At 38.4% G+C, this 15,091-nt stretch overlaps 1 protein-coding gene across 5 annotated transcripts in view; it reads right to left on the bottom strand.

The window, feature by feature from the left end:
- igdcc4 (immunoglobulin superfamily, DCC subclass, member 4) overlaps positions 1-15,091 on the bottom strand; it is a 118,154-nt gene that overhangs the window by 48,798 nt on the left and 54,265 nt on the right. For all 5 annotated transcript variants that reach the window (XR_010969728.1, XM_068018035.1, XM_068018033.1 and 2 more), the window contains exons 5-8: positions 7,086-7,220; positions 2,819-2,974; positions 1,951-2,361; positions 820-984 (exon numbers count right to left, since the gene is read on the bottom strand). Coding sequence is in view for 4 of the 5 variants with exons in the window: in XM_068018035.1 (XP_067874136.1) it covers positions 820-984; positions 1,951-2,361; positions 2,819-2,974; positions 7,086-7,220 (867 nt within the window). In the remaining variant the exon portion in view is untranslated. The remainder of the gene's footprint in view (positions 1-819; positions 985-1,950; positions 2,362-2,818; positions 2,975-7,085; positions 7,221-15,091) is intronic.

Here is a 15,091-nt window from a genome sequence, read left to right as displayed (position 1 = left end):
TCCATTCTGTACTGCAGAGAGACCTGGATTGTGCATCAGTGACACAGAATTTCTCTAGCGTTCTTATATCAGCAATGCCTCCGCCACATCCTCCGGATTCAATAGGAGGACCGTCGAACAAACACCTAGTGCCCTTCTTAAAGCCAGCTTCACAAGCATTCAGGCAAAACTCCTGCAAAATCAACTTCGACACTGTGTCCGGATGGCTGAAAACCGTCTCCCCAGCCAGGTCCTGTTTGCTCAACTCTCAAATGGCCAGTGTTCCAGGGGAGGACATAGAAAACACAGCGAAGACACTCTGAAGCTCTCTTTGAAGTGCAGCAGCACTGACATTGATCACTGGGAGGAGCTTGCTACCAATCGTTCAAAATGGTGACAACTTGTTCATCAATGTGCAAGATGTTATGAGTCCAAACGCCTTAACAATGAGGCAGAGCAGCGGCAGAAAAGAAAAGGAAGCAGAGAATATGATGCAGTATTTACTTGGGTTCCCTCACAGAATAGGGTAAGTAGTCAATTGGCAGGATTACAGGCAAAGGTGAAATGGGCCAAATAGCCACCACCTGTCCTACAATTTGTATGATTCTGTACTTATTTAATTATGGTGCATTTTGGTAATCTCAGGAAGTGATGCTTTCTTGAATATAGAAGCATACATAATCGAAGAAAGTGCCTCATTATGAACTGGATACAGAAAACCTATTCACAGCTAATGGAAGATGCACTTTTCAACCTCCTGATGGGATCATACCACTGGGCATTATAGATGCTGATGATTTTTAAATGAACAAAACAAATGCAACACCCATAGTTCCTTACCATCTTCCATAGTTTGCACAACAACAGAATGCGAGGTCCTACTTGCACCAAGTTGAGAGTAAGCAACAACGTAAAAGGTATAATTAGTGTGTGGTTGCAAGTCTTTTACTTGAAACTCTGTGGTGTCATTATTCACTGCAAACTGGTATTCAACATTGTTTGTACCTGCAAAAAAAAAAAGACTATATAACCAGCGGCTGAGCTGAACAATGAAGAGCAACAAATACTATAATACAAATAAGTTGTTCTATTGATTTGCATTTGAATTGCTCGACAGGGTCAGGTCGTGAACATGAACCTGTGAAACATATAAACCTTACATGGAGTGTTGACGCCATCTTAACATTACAGGTGCTCCTAAAGATTTTATAATTGCCCAAAAGACAATTTTTTCTTTCAACATTTGCTTTTAATTGTATTGGCACCAAGATTTCAACCAGTCCCTTCATAGTATTAAAGTTATCACTCAGGATCAGTGATTTTAACTTCAAACTGTATAAGTATGGCTGACACCAAAATTATCAGCTTTCTGATTCTGACAGCACTACGAGCTCTGAAATCCACGACAGCTACAGCAACAGACTTGCTACAATAATATTGATATGTATTGCTTATAGTTAACTGGACGCTAGATGGCCCAGTGACATGAATAAGCCTATAGCAGTAATTACACTTTTCTATTTTGTTGTTTGACAAGAGAGTGAAAGTAAAAATAGTTAGTTACTACCTCACCAAGCTGAGTCTTTATTCGGACATAATAAATATGATCCATCTGAAGCACCAATTCAGTTTAATTGATCTTCCCTAAGTTTTAAAAGTTTTGTTCTATTTCCTTCTCCTGGCATCCAAGAATTTCCCATTAGCATGACTCGGACCACAAAGGGGCAACTAAAATAATTAAAACTACAGAGCTAACTGGCTATTTGCAGAAACTAACAGCACCCTGTGCCTGATCACCTACCTGAAACCTTAATGTACTTCAGTTTTGTAACAGCAACCTTCTATCACTCAGAAGAGAGATGTTGAAGCACTACTTGTTTGCTGGCTCCAGAAAAGTTAGTTCTATAATCTGTACTGCTTTACACATGGAGACATTTGTTCATAAACACAAAACAAATTCTGAGCACCTACCCACTGCCTTTTGATAGTGAAGGGAGAATCCAATAATCTGTTCACTATTGTGCTCTGGGCGCTCCCAGGATACCAATACTGCAGTACTTGATAGAGGTGCGGCAGACACGCTTTTGGGAGCGCTGGGCAAACCCTCTCGAACTGTCACAGCAAGTTTGGCTGTAGTGCATGCCATTCCAAGACTGTTCTCTGCAATACATTGGTAGTACGCAGCATCCGCCAGTCCAATCTGATTAATCACTAAACTGCCACTGTTCTGGATTTTCACGCGGCCATTAGACATGATATCTTCTCCATTTTTCAGCCAGCGAATTCTAGGGGTAGGTTCACCTTCAGCTTTACAGGCAAATCTGGCAGTGCTTGCTCGAATCCGAGAGATTGTCTCAGGAAATTGTGTAATCATTGGTGGGGCTGGAAAAGTAAAATGGAATTTCAGAAATTTCTTTCAAACTTTTGAGTTTGAAATATCAAACACTACCACCCTCGATCCACCAAAAGATTCATCTTATAAAGTTTCTAATGCCAAAAAAAATTATGAAGCAAAGGTAAATCACTGTGCTGAATCACTGAAGAAAATGGGAAGCTTAAGTGATATTTACCTTGTTGAAAAAAAATTGTAATTTTCAGTAACATTTATTATGGCGAGTTGTCTAGTTCTTACGCACATATTAAATTTTACAATTCATTTTTATAACTTCCCACCGTTAGATACAGTCTATTTTGAAAATTAAAGTGACAGTTTTAAACCCAGCATGCACAATTATGTGCAGCAACTCACATGCATTTGACTACTGCTTTTGCTTTTCATACAATTGAAATTGCACATCACATTAAATATTCTAGCACACAAATGCAAACACGCACCCACCTAGCACTCGCAATTCGGCAGCAGCTGTGGCAAACTGGCGGGTCCGGGGTTTATTGGCACGGCAGACATATACACCAGTGTGATATGGTTGCGTATCAGCAATCATAAGGTTTGCCCTTCCAACTACGATGACATCTGTAGCAATGGGTTTACCATCTGCACATAAAGAAAAAGATGAAAATGTCAGTCACATAAAAAGGAGCACTTCATTGAACAGCTTATTTTACAAAAAGCTCCAGCAACAGATAATAATAGTCAATGTACACATTGTCTCCTATCTCTAAAAATCTGAGACTCATGCAGGGTTGTCTGAGATCTTAAACCAGTTGGTGTAAACCAGTGCTGCCATTTTCAATTGAATAACACTACAAAAAAGTACTAGCTGACCCAAAGAAAGTCCTATTCCCTGTTGGCAACTTAAGAGATAAAATGATAGAAAATGTTTTTCACCACACCCACTTCAAGAAGAACAAGCTGAAACCTGAAGATTAATTTATGGTAATACTACTTAAGTTTATATAGTGCGGCATCATGTCATCAAAAACTTATATAGTACTTCACAAAATTAATTACTTTTGAACTGCAGCAACTGTTATGTTGATAGCAAAAAGCATTGATGAAAATCACTTGCATTACCATAATTCTCCAATACTGAGCACAGCCATCACATTATTTAATCTTAAAGATACAAGTTTCATACAGGAAATATCTGAAGATTGTTGGCCCAGAAAATACAGAATTCCTCAGAGTTGCTAGCAGTCCCAAGATATCCAATTATAAATTACTTCTACTTATGCAAGCCTACTTGTAGAAGATATCTTGAATTACAAAAGGGCAATTATTTCCTCTACATAAAAGCTGCACTTGTATCCAATGTGTGCGTGCAATCAAATATATAAAAATGCAATGCAGAGTGCTTTTTTTGCATATATTGTAGTGAGCACCAGTATGTCCAAAACTCATTTGTATTTGTGCATAATTCTTCACAAATCAGAATGGCAATAACCCTGTTTTAACTGTCAGATTCTGAGAAATATTAGCCCTCAGCAAACAACTTTACTGCTCTGCACACACTCTTTTGAGGGACTTCTGAGAAGTACACAGTTATTAGCATCCCTTCCACATATGACATGGTTTTGCAACTCAGGAACTGACTTGGTAATGCCTTTTGGGTAATCAGATCAACCTTCAGTCTCGTGACTTTTGATTTGCTGAACAAAGACTTTGCAACTGGCCTTCAGCCAAATAAACTTAATTTAACAAAGATGTTTCTCCCTACAAAATGGATGATGGGTACATAGAGATGTCATGAGTGGGATGGCAGAGAAAGGACAGAGATGGCATGGGAATGGAATGGAATGGACAGGAGGGTATGGCATGGCAGGTGTGACATGGGAAGGATGGAATGGCATTGGAGGAGTGGACGGCGGGGACGGCACGGGACGGCGGGAATTGGTTATGTAACCTAATTTGACTGCAAATGTTTTGTGGATCTCTGCTATTTGTAAATTACTGCACATTTCCTGCTGAGTATGTGTATGACTGAAAGTGATCACCTTATGTTGTTTGCCCATTATTCTAAGTACAATTCTTATTCTATCATATCTTGCAGAAACTGTATTTGTTGATTTGGGACACGGTTACATTTATTTTTGGCTCCCTGAAAGCATGTAAAAAATTGCAGAGGCTTCTTGGGGATGTCAGCATTTGCAAGGTGACAAACACCGAAAAGTTTGAAACTCTATGTAGAGAATAATATTGCAAATTAAGAGAGCTACACACAGCTTTTTATAATTCTGATCGCAGCATGGCAGGTTCCCATAATACATGGCAGCTCTTGTAAGAACCAACGAAACAGAAAAGATCTGAAGAGGTTGACAAAAAAAAATCCACAGGAGATTCTATCTCAATCTCTGAATACAGCTGTTCTCCACATGCTGGAAAATTCAACCTTAAGGTCACAATGTTTTTTTGATTTGCAAAGCACTACTATAATCTCAATTTTGCTAGATGGTATAAAAGTTACATGTGGGCCATTTACACCAGTGCAACCAATGCACTAGAAGTTAGAAAATAACAGAATAAAAAGTGGATGAAGGAGCAGAGGGAGCTGGGGGTATATGTGCATAAATCATTGAAGGTGGCAGGACAGGTTGAGAGCGCATATACTAGGCTTTAGTAATAGGGGAATAGAGTACAAGAGCAAGGAGGTTATGTTGAACTTGTATAAGACACTAGTTTGGCCTCAGCTAGAGTATTGCATCCAGTTCTGGGCACTGCACTTTAGGAAAAATGTGAAGGCATTGGAGAGAGTGCAGATAAGATTCATGAGAATGGTTCCAGGGATGAGGAACTTCAGGTATGAAGATAGATTTGAGAAGTTGAGACTGTTTTCCTTGAAGAGAAGGCTGAGAAGAGACTTGATGAAGGCATGAGAGAGTGGATAGGGAGAAACTGTTCCCACTTGTGAAAGGATCGAGAACAAAAGAGCACAGATTTAAAATGATTGGCAAAAGAAGCAAAAGTGACATGAAGAAAAACTTTTTCACGCAGTGAGTGGTTAAGGTCTAGAATGCACAGGCAGGTTCAATCGAGGCTTTCAAATGGGAATGAGACTTATCTGAAGAGGAAGATTGTGCAGGGTTACGGGGAGAAGACGGGAGAATGGCATTAGATGAATTGCTCATTCGGAGAGCCGGTGCAGACATGATGGGCCGAACGGCCTCCTTCTGCACTGTAACAATTTTGTGATGCTATGATATTGTTCGAGGGCAATCAATTCAAAGTCATGGTGGAGGCTTGGTCAATTATTACCTTGGGTTGGCACAATATATGGAAGACTGTTACCAATTACCACAAAAAAGCATCATGAAACTAAAAGGTAATTATGTTTGTTTGGTCGAAAAAGGTTGTCCAGTTTATTTGTTCTCATACTTCCAAAACAACATCCATACTGTCCTGCCATCACAGATCCAGCCACTTCTAAACTAAGTCCAGTGTCGTGGTCTCAACGATCCTTCCTGACATCTAAACTACTGATCCTTTTTCTGTAGAGAAATACATCCTGGTGTTTCCCATCACAACCCAGAACCTGTAGTCTCTTGCCTGCTGCCCCAACATTTCTGAGGGATTCTAAGTTTGTTATCTCTATTCCACTAAGTATCATATGTAATCTACAAGGTCCAACCTGAGACATTCTGTGGATGAAAAGCCTTACCTTATTTAGTAGATCTTTGCAGCTCAATTCTCTATCAAGGATGAGCCTCATTACTCCCCTCTAAAATGTCTCTAGGGCCCAGTGACCATTCCATCATGGCAACCAGATCTGTACGTGCAGTCTGACCATAACATTGTACAGTTTCAATGTACAGATTTGAAAAGCTACCCTGATCTTAGCAAAGCATAGAAATTTGCATTTTAAAGCATCTTTCCCATCTTCAGGATGTCACAAAGCAATCCACAGCCAATGAACTACTTCGGAAGTATAGTCACTTTTATTACATAGGCAAACACAGCAGTTCATTTGCACCTAGTAAGGTCCAACAAATAGCAATGAGATAAAAGACCAATTAATCTATTTTGCAATGCGACCTGAGGGATAAATACTGACCAAGGCACCAGGAAAATGCCCCTGCTCTTCTTTGTCTACCTTAACAGGTGAACATGGCTTCAGTTTAATCTCCCACCCAACAGGCAGTGCCTCTGACAATGCAACAATCACCCAGTGCTGTATTTTAAGAGTCATTTTAGATTATATTCCCTAATCCTACAATGAGACTTAAACCTGTGACCCTCTGACTCAGAGGCATGGCTGCTGACAGAGCCAAGCTGACAGCACAGTATACTTTGTCACTTTACTTCTGAGGCATAATGTTGGTGCAAACAGTAAATAAAGCTTGTAGAAATTCAATGATAATTTTCATTATTAATGATTTTTACAGTAAACTGATCTGAATGAAATAGCACAATTACAAATCAGTCAGCAAATTATATCTAAACATTATTTTCATTCTTGCAAGTCTGATGGGAGTGGGGGAAGAGGAGGAGAAGAAAAAAGAAAATCGTTAACTGGAATGGGAATCGTACTTAGAGGAAGATGATAGGTTTTGGAAACCAAAAGTGTTGAGCTATAAATGGTGTCTGTCCCTCTCTTTGTTGTAACTAAGATGTATTGCTCTATTATTAAACACAGTTGTCTTTAAAAATATAGCCTCAACATACTTCACAAATTAACTTTATTTCTGTTGAATTTTTCATTTTAACTTACCCTGCCGAATCCAAGAAACAAATGGTGTTGGATCAGCATATGCCAAGCACTCCATAATGGCAGTCTGACCAGCTATAACAGTCACATTCTTTGGGTGTGCAATGATGACTACATCTGCAGGTATTGATTTAACTCCTAAACAAAAAGGATAGTTGAACACATGAGAAAAACAAAAAAAAAAACTCATTTTCTTCTACAATTTGTTTTAGCCAAAGGACAATATAAGAACTTAATTAATAGATATACATGCAATGATCCTACTTCTTCGAAAATGTATGTTCAAAATGCAGAAACAGCACTTCTATCAAAAACTCACATTGTAATTCACTGCATGCAATATTTAAACCTGCTCTGCATTCTTGCAAGCATCACTCATGGATACTTAATCCCCATGTGTCAACACATATCACTTCTATTCTCCCAAGCATCATTTGCAAATATTTAGACTTGCTCTAACACTACAAAAAAACACTTGCATTGATTTTTCAAAAAATTGTTCTACATCCCTGCAAGCATCAATTGCATTAAATCCTCCGTAGGTACCATTAGACCTTCCCAAAAATATTATTAGTCTTTAACTGGCAAATTAAATGGCAATTGCTATTGTCAAACTGGGAAACTTCCATTTTCTGCTGCTAAATACTTCAAATCAGTATCACCGCTTTGCATAAATAAAGCTTTCTGAAGGAATAAATAACTTTTATGAGAAAATTCATTAGATCTTACAGATTGGTGCTGATGTTCCCTATAATCCAAAACTACAGCAAAATGGATGTAGATGTACAGCAAAATGTAGAATGCAATCCACAATCTGCCTTCTCCCTCCCAGAAAGAGAGACAGAAAAATGCTTTTTGTTCTGCAAAGGATTTAGCAGGTATTTTCACAATTTTAGTTTTGTACATTTGCGCATATGGTATCAGCAGTGTGTACCTCACTTCCTTAAAGCTAACACAACATATAAATGAACAGTATGATTCTCAACTATCAGCCTATAAATGACAGTGTGTGCATCTCCTCTCATTCAGATGTAACTAATATTTTAATTCACCCAATTTCTACAAGACGTCTTAAAAAATTTCCTGAGAAATGCCTTACAGTACTTACTGAAGGTGTTCCATGTATTAGACAAATGCAAACCGCCCTCGAAAACCCTTAATCACTTTGCATTTTACAACACATGACACAGAACAAGCTATTCTCTTACTCGCTAGTTTAATTTCTTAAAGATCATTGATTACCATCACAGCTTCCTGTATAAATACCTGACTGCGTGGTAAATACAGCTTTCAGTACAAATGGACTATAACATTACAAAAAGATCTTTCAACTTAACCACCTTAATGCACAATAAGTACAACAGAATGAGGTAGGATGTTATGGTCAAATTGCAGTCTAATTCCACTATCACCCACTCTACATACATTCAGTGTAAAACCACTAGAATGAGACAATTTTAGTTTTTAAATTAAATGTACATCAACCTGGGAAATGCAGTTTTGTGTAAAACCACTGGTATAACAAATTTTTCAGTATAAATATAGCTCAACATTAATATGAACATACAAAAATGACAGAAAAAGATCTACTGGTTCATCCAGTTTGACTATTACAACTGTGACACTTTGTGCAAGGACAGGGTTCAAGGGTGAGCTTTTTGTGGAGGGGATGATGGTGGCAGATTTGAAAGCAAAGGTCCAATACCCGAGGAGAGGGAATTGTTTGCAACATTAGCTAACATGGGGCCCGGAACAGAAGCTGAGTGGTCAGTTTAGTGGAATAGGGTCAAGAAAGCTTGAGGTAGATCTCATGGACAAGATGAGCTCAGAGAGGGCAAAAGGAGATGGAGAAAAATGAAAAGGTGCAAGTTCAAGGCTAGGGAGGGGGAACGTTGGGAGATATTTGGCTTGGTTGGCCAAGGAAAGAGAGGGATGCAGCAGACGCAGCTGAATATTACTAAGATTGAGACCACCAAAGAATGCAATGATCTCCTCACACTTTTTGGAGGTAAGGGTTGGAGTAGCAGGGGAGGTGGGTTTGAAGAGACAGTTGGTAATGGACAAAAAAAGCTAGGGGTTATCTTTGTATTCCCAGATGCTCCTGGAGCACTGAGCAGTTTAAGAGGAGGAAAGCAGAGCTACATCCAGCCAGATCTGGTAATGAATGGTTAAACAAGTTGCGCGACATAAATATTTATATCGGCATCCCCTAGACTTAAGGGATTGAAGAAACAAAAGTAACCATTCCATACAGGCTGTTCTGTTAAGCCAAGGGAAATTTGACTTGCCACAGAATGTTTAGGTGAAAACTATTTAATGTCATAATGGGTATCAACTCGGTGTAAAGTGCGCCAAATGTAAAATTTCAAGTTGTGCATTAGCCTCTTGTATGTTAATATTCCTATTTGCTTTTGCCCCATATGGCCATCTAGGCAGTGCTAAAGTGGTCATTTCTACATTACAAAAAGACCATAGCTTTCCTTTTGAATGTTTGCCCTGTAAACAACATCCTGGTATTATTTTTCTGGAGGTTCATCACCCTGATCCTAACCAGTGCTAATATCTTAGGCTCACGAGAAAAAGATCAGATGAATTCATTAAAAAAATCAGTACTCCATCCAATTCGTGACTGGAAATTCTATCCCAAATCCCTTAGCTGAGAAATAATAAATTGGCATAATTGCACAAGTTTCAAAACTTTATACAACTGCCCGTCTGCAATATCATATTTTCATATATATGTTCGCTCCCTGGTTTCTCCAGAAGCTAACAAACTACACTCTGTAAAGGATATGGAACAAAGAATTTATTCTATCACTATAATCTGTTTTCCTATTTCTAATGGCTATGAATATTAAACATTTATACATACTATTAATACTCAGCAGCCAACACTTTGGCCTAGTAAGAGTTTATTATTTATGCCAAATTGCCAATAATTAAAATGCAAATTTAGCACTGTGTTATCAACCAGTATCAACAGCCAATTATTCTAATAATGGAAAGCATCCAATAAAAAAAATGGCCTTCTTCCAATAAAGTAAGAGATTTGTTGACTGAGGAGAATAATGGTTTTCTTTACAAGGTTTATACTTGCAGCCTTGCATAAAAAGAAGAGTTTTTTTGTGTTGTGTTTTGACAACATTTATCTAATCTACTCTGTGGCCTGAGATAATTAGTGGGGCATCTTGTTTTGCTACCCCTTCCTTTCTTCTGGTTCTTTTATTCATTGTTTCCTGTCTTTCCCTCATTTAATATCTGCTTAGTTCTTCATACTTTGACTCTTTCCCCTTCGACACTGGCTCACATCTTGAATGCTGCAGAGGCTGTAAAGTGAGATGGATCCAAACCTAGGCTCTGATCTGGTTACGAGAGAAACATGTAGATAGGACATTGCTATTTTTCAGGAAAGGCTGGGGCCTATTACTTCAATGAAGGCTTCCTGCTGCCAGCCTGGTTATAAATACAACTGCACATACAGCCACAACTATTAGTGCCAATATTAAACATACAGAATCATAGAATGGTTACAGTACAGAAGGAGGCCATTTGGCCTGTCGTGTCTATGCTGGCTCTCTGAAGCAGCAATTCCCCTAGTGCCACTCCCCTCCCTTCTCCCCATAGCCCTGCACATTATTCCTGTTCAGATAATAATCCAATTCCCTCTTGAATGCCTCGATTGAACCTGCCTCCACCACACTTTCAGGCAGTGCATTCCAGATCCTAACCACTTGCTGCTTGAAAACGTTTTTCCTTCTTTTGCCAACCTTAAATCTGTGCCCTCTGGTTCTCGATGCTTCCACCAATGGAAAGAGTTACGCCCGATCTAATCAGTCCAGATCCCTCATGATTTTGAATACATCTATCAAATTTCCTCTCAACCTTCTCTTCCCCAAGGAAAACAGTCCCAAATTCTCCAATCTAACTATGTAACTGAAGTTCCTCATCCCTGGAACCATTCTTATGAATATTTTCTGCACCGTCTCTGATGCCTTTTTATCCTGCCTGAAGTGTGGTGCCCAGAACTGGACATAGTGCAATATATTATTAAATGCACAAGAATAAACAACTCTTTATATCAGGCAAGTACAATTTTTTTGACTTTTGTTACCAATTTCACATTTTTAGTAGGAGCACTTCAAACCTGGATTGCAGCCAGTTAAGGAGCAATGTAGAATGTATTGTTTTTCAAGCATGAGGAACTGTGCTATCAAAATGATTCATTTCTATGTTCATGTAGCTAAATTACTGGTATTACTTGAAGTACTCAGAGATAAAGGCCACTGTTATTTAAAGTGGCAACTTAATCATCCATTTGAAAGTTTTATTTATTTGTTCTTTGGTTTCAGGTAAAGCTGGCAAGCCATTTATTACCCATCCCTAGTTGCACCAAGGGCAGCAAAAGTCAATTGTGTAGCGTGGGGCTGGGAGACATGCATAAGCCAGACCAGGTAGGGGTGTCAGGTTCCCTTTCCTGACGGACATTAATGAATCATTTGGATTTTGTGATTCTTCAGTCCACAATGAATAGGATGTGTGAAGAGACGACTTGCTGTGGATGTGAATATTGAGATGAATATTCTAGGCTCACACAACATAAATGTGTTATGAGTGGCAGGATGATGCATATCATTGACAAAAGTCAACATGCTGTCAAAGTTGCCCCTTTACATCGTGCAGTTACCCAATGCAGCACTCAGTTAAGCAGCATAAAAGGACATCATCAAAGGAGAGTGCTGGCACAAGAACAGCAGATAGGAGTCAATAGTCTCAACAGAACATCACAGGCACAAATAACAGACTCCAACTCACTACTGGCAACGCTTTGGGAGAGCGACTAGTTTGTATAGAAAATAAATATTAAGTATTTATACGAACATTTAGGAATAGATCTTTTCAACAAATCGGTCTTTTAGCGTTGTATGTAACAGTCATTAATGGATAATATCCTTCCTATTTAATTTCATTTTACCAACCAGAAACATATAATTAGATCGACTGCAGACAAAGAGGCATTTTGGGCGAATTCCCAATGGAGTTTATAAAATAAGATAGATAATCTAGTCTATTGGTCAATGACAATCCTTAGATTACATTCAATTACATGCTGGGTTCTAAAATTTGTTCAAGAACATCAGGGCCAATAACTAGAGACCGCTGTATCACTTTATAAAAATCACAAAAAGCTAGAAATTGTAGTTATTCATATATTTCTCCAAGACCAAATGTGAATATAAATTTATATAAAATGTAATTATAAACAATGTGGAAAGCTACAAATGGATCTGAAAATAGCAGGTGACATTTGACAGGGTGGACTAGTATGGTATCCATCATAGCACAAGTTTAAGGGATTTATTCCTTCTAATTATTTTCATTTGTACATTGCTTTAGAAAAAATGAGTACAGGTTTCTGAAAACATGTGCTTTGGTGCTTTCACTCTCACATTCGAGATTTGTACTTATTAGGTTTAGAACAGATTTTGGTTTCATTTCTTTTAACATTACTATGAAACTAGATTCTGCTTGCAGTGATACACAGCCTTTGTCTCTGTCATAATCTCTCTAATGGGCAGTCTGCAATAGTGAGAGAAAAAGCGAGATAGCAAGATCTCGCTCTCTGGTCAGGCAGAAAAGCTAAGACATGAATACACAGACTACAAAAGAAAAGGTTAGAGTTGATTAATTCAGAGAATGTTAACTTGTGAGTTTATCTCATAATAGGAACAAAATTACATTTCATTTTAAAGGTGTAGAAAAGAGCTTACTGGAAACCTATTCTGTTCATTCAGATATTTCATGCAAAATAAACCAGCTTGATCATTTGCAACTGGCCTCATCTCACTTCAATATTTTACAGACTGTCTTCTGAAAAGGCAAATCTGCAATCAGAGTAATCAATGCACACAAGGGATCTATTGTTAAAATTCACAGATCATGTCATCATTTCACTAGATATTGGGCAGTAAATGTACTCTCCAAATTATAGGCAGTGCAAGGAGCACTTGATGGAGGACTTTTCTGGATCTGTCTTTTAGGATTTAAATAAGAGAACCTTAACATTAATTCCAAATCTTACAGGTTGAAAAAGTAGTTTGGGCTGGGTCTTAAACATGCATCAGTATTGTTTGCTTAGGTTGTATGGTCTTCTAATGTTGCAGACCGACTTCAACAGCTCAGGTCGGTTACAAGAAACTAACTTTTCAGTTTTGGTCATCTGTTCTAATATCTCCTTATGTGGTTCAGTGCCAAATTTTGTCTGATAATACCCTTGTGAAGTGCCTAGGTATGTTTTACTATGTTAAAAGCGCTATCTAAATGCAAATTGTTGTTCTTGTCATCATATCCTATTGAAAGCTTGAGGAATTAACCAATAATTTAGTAAACAAAAGATGGTAAACCGATCTGAAATTTACCCCGACTGATGGCTACAGTACTGGCAAGATATATTTAGGCATAGTTAATAATTTTACAAACCAATGCATAAATATTTACACTTTTCAGGCCAAACTATCCTCTCAACAAAGTAAAGGGCTTTGCTCTGATTTTCTGCCAGATAACAAAAGAATCATTCAGTTTCCCTGTTTGCTTTGATATCTAACTGGGGACTGGATAACCAATTGATATCATCGAGAACTTGCCACATTCCCAAATGGTTTCAATAAGCTCTGATAAAGAATTTAAGGAAGAAATGAAAAAGACAGACAGACCTTTTGTTTTTAGAATATGGTCACTGCTGTTACATAGACAAACCTAGTAAACAATTGTGCACAAGACGATCCCACAAATAAGTAATGAGACAAATGGTTGGTTAATCTACTTCAAGTGGCTCTGGAAAACTCACTGCTCTTCAAATAGCGTCATGGGATGTTGTATATCTACCCATACAGGTAGATGGGAGTCAGAATAACATCTAATCCAAAGCACGGCACCTCCAAAATGTAGTACTCCCTGAAGTGGCAGCCTTTGAGTTCAGGGTTCCCTCCTCTTGATCATTATCTGATCACTTCTTCTACAAGATACATCTTAAAATTCAGTAAGAAAACAAATATACTTGGCTATGATGTTATACCCGATCAAACAGCCTAGCAACACATACTGTGCATAAAAAGAACGGCCAATTGGGAGATACAGGATGGTTGCAGGTACCTACTGTGCTGTTCCCCACTAAGTAGTTGTTCAGGAGAGGAAGGTAGAAATGTTTCTACAGGTCGTAAGAGAAAGACAAGACTGTGAAAGAGGAGACAAACACTGCATTTTTAAATAAAAGCAAACTACTGCGGATGCTGGAAATCTGAAATAAAAACAAGAAATGCTGGAACCACTCAGCAGGTCTGGCAGCATCTGTGAAAAGAGAAGCAGAGTTAACGTTTCGGGTCAGTGACCCTTCATCGGAACCAGTTCCGATGAAGGGTCACTGACCCGAGACGTTAACTCTGCTTCTCTTTTCACAGATGCTGCCAGACCTGCTGAGTGGTTCCAGCATTTCTTGTTTTTATTACTGCATTTTTGAGGTCTTGGGGAAGAACGAATTAGAAGACAAAGCAATGATTTTCATTTCAACATAGTGAGAATATATGGAGAAAGTGCATGTAGTATTTACTTAAAGTTCAGGAACAACATCAAAGAAAAGTTCAGAACAGCAATGAGGGCAGCAATGTGATTTAAAAAAGCCAGGCATAAAAATTCTGTCAGAGCAAAAAGTTAATGGGTACAGAGGAGGGATAGATCATCTATTAATCCATAGGATTTTTCTTTTACCTTATCCAGGATACTACTTTAATTGTTTATTTTTCAGCACAAGAGCTCTGTAATTATTATATGCTGGTGGTAGCACTTTTTGCAGTCAATTTCTCTAACAGACTAAACATCCAAAGGCCTCCCCAGTAATTGATTTGATATCTGTACTGCTGGCACAGGGCAGTCAAGGTCACAAAGTACTGGAGAACGGCCATGATCACTGCAATATTTCACAGCATGGTGAGATGGCACAATTGGAATCAATAAAA

The sequence above is a fragment of the Heterodontus francisci genome, chromosome 38 (genome assembly GCF_036365525.1).
Source record: "Heterodontus francisci isolate sHetFra1 chromosome 38, sHetFra1.hap1, whole genome shotgun sequence".
NCBI lineage: Eukaryota > Metazoa > Chordata > Chondrichthyes > Heterodontiformes > Heterodontidae > Heterodontus > Heterodontus francisci.
Note: the sequence above shows the minus strand (reverse complement) of the source record. Positions and strands in the feature narration are given on the sequence as shown.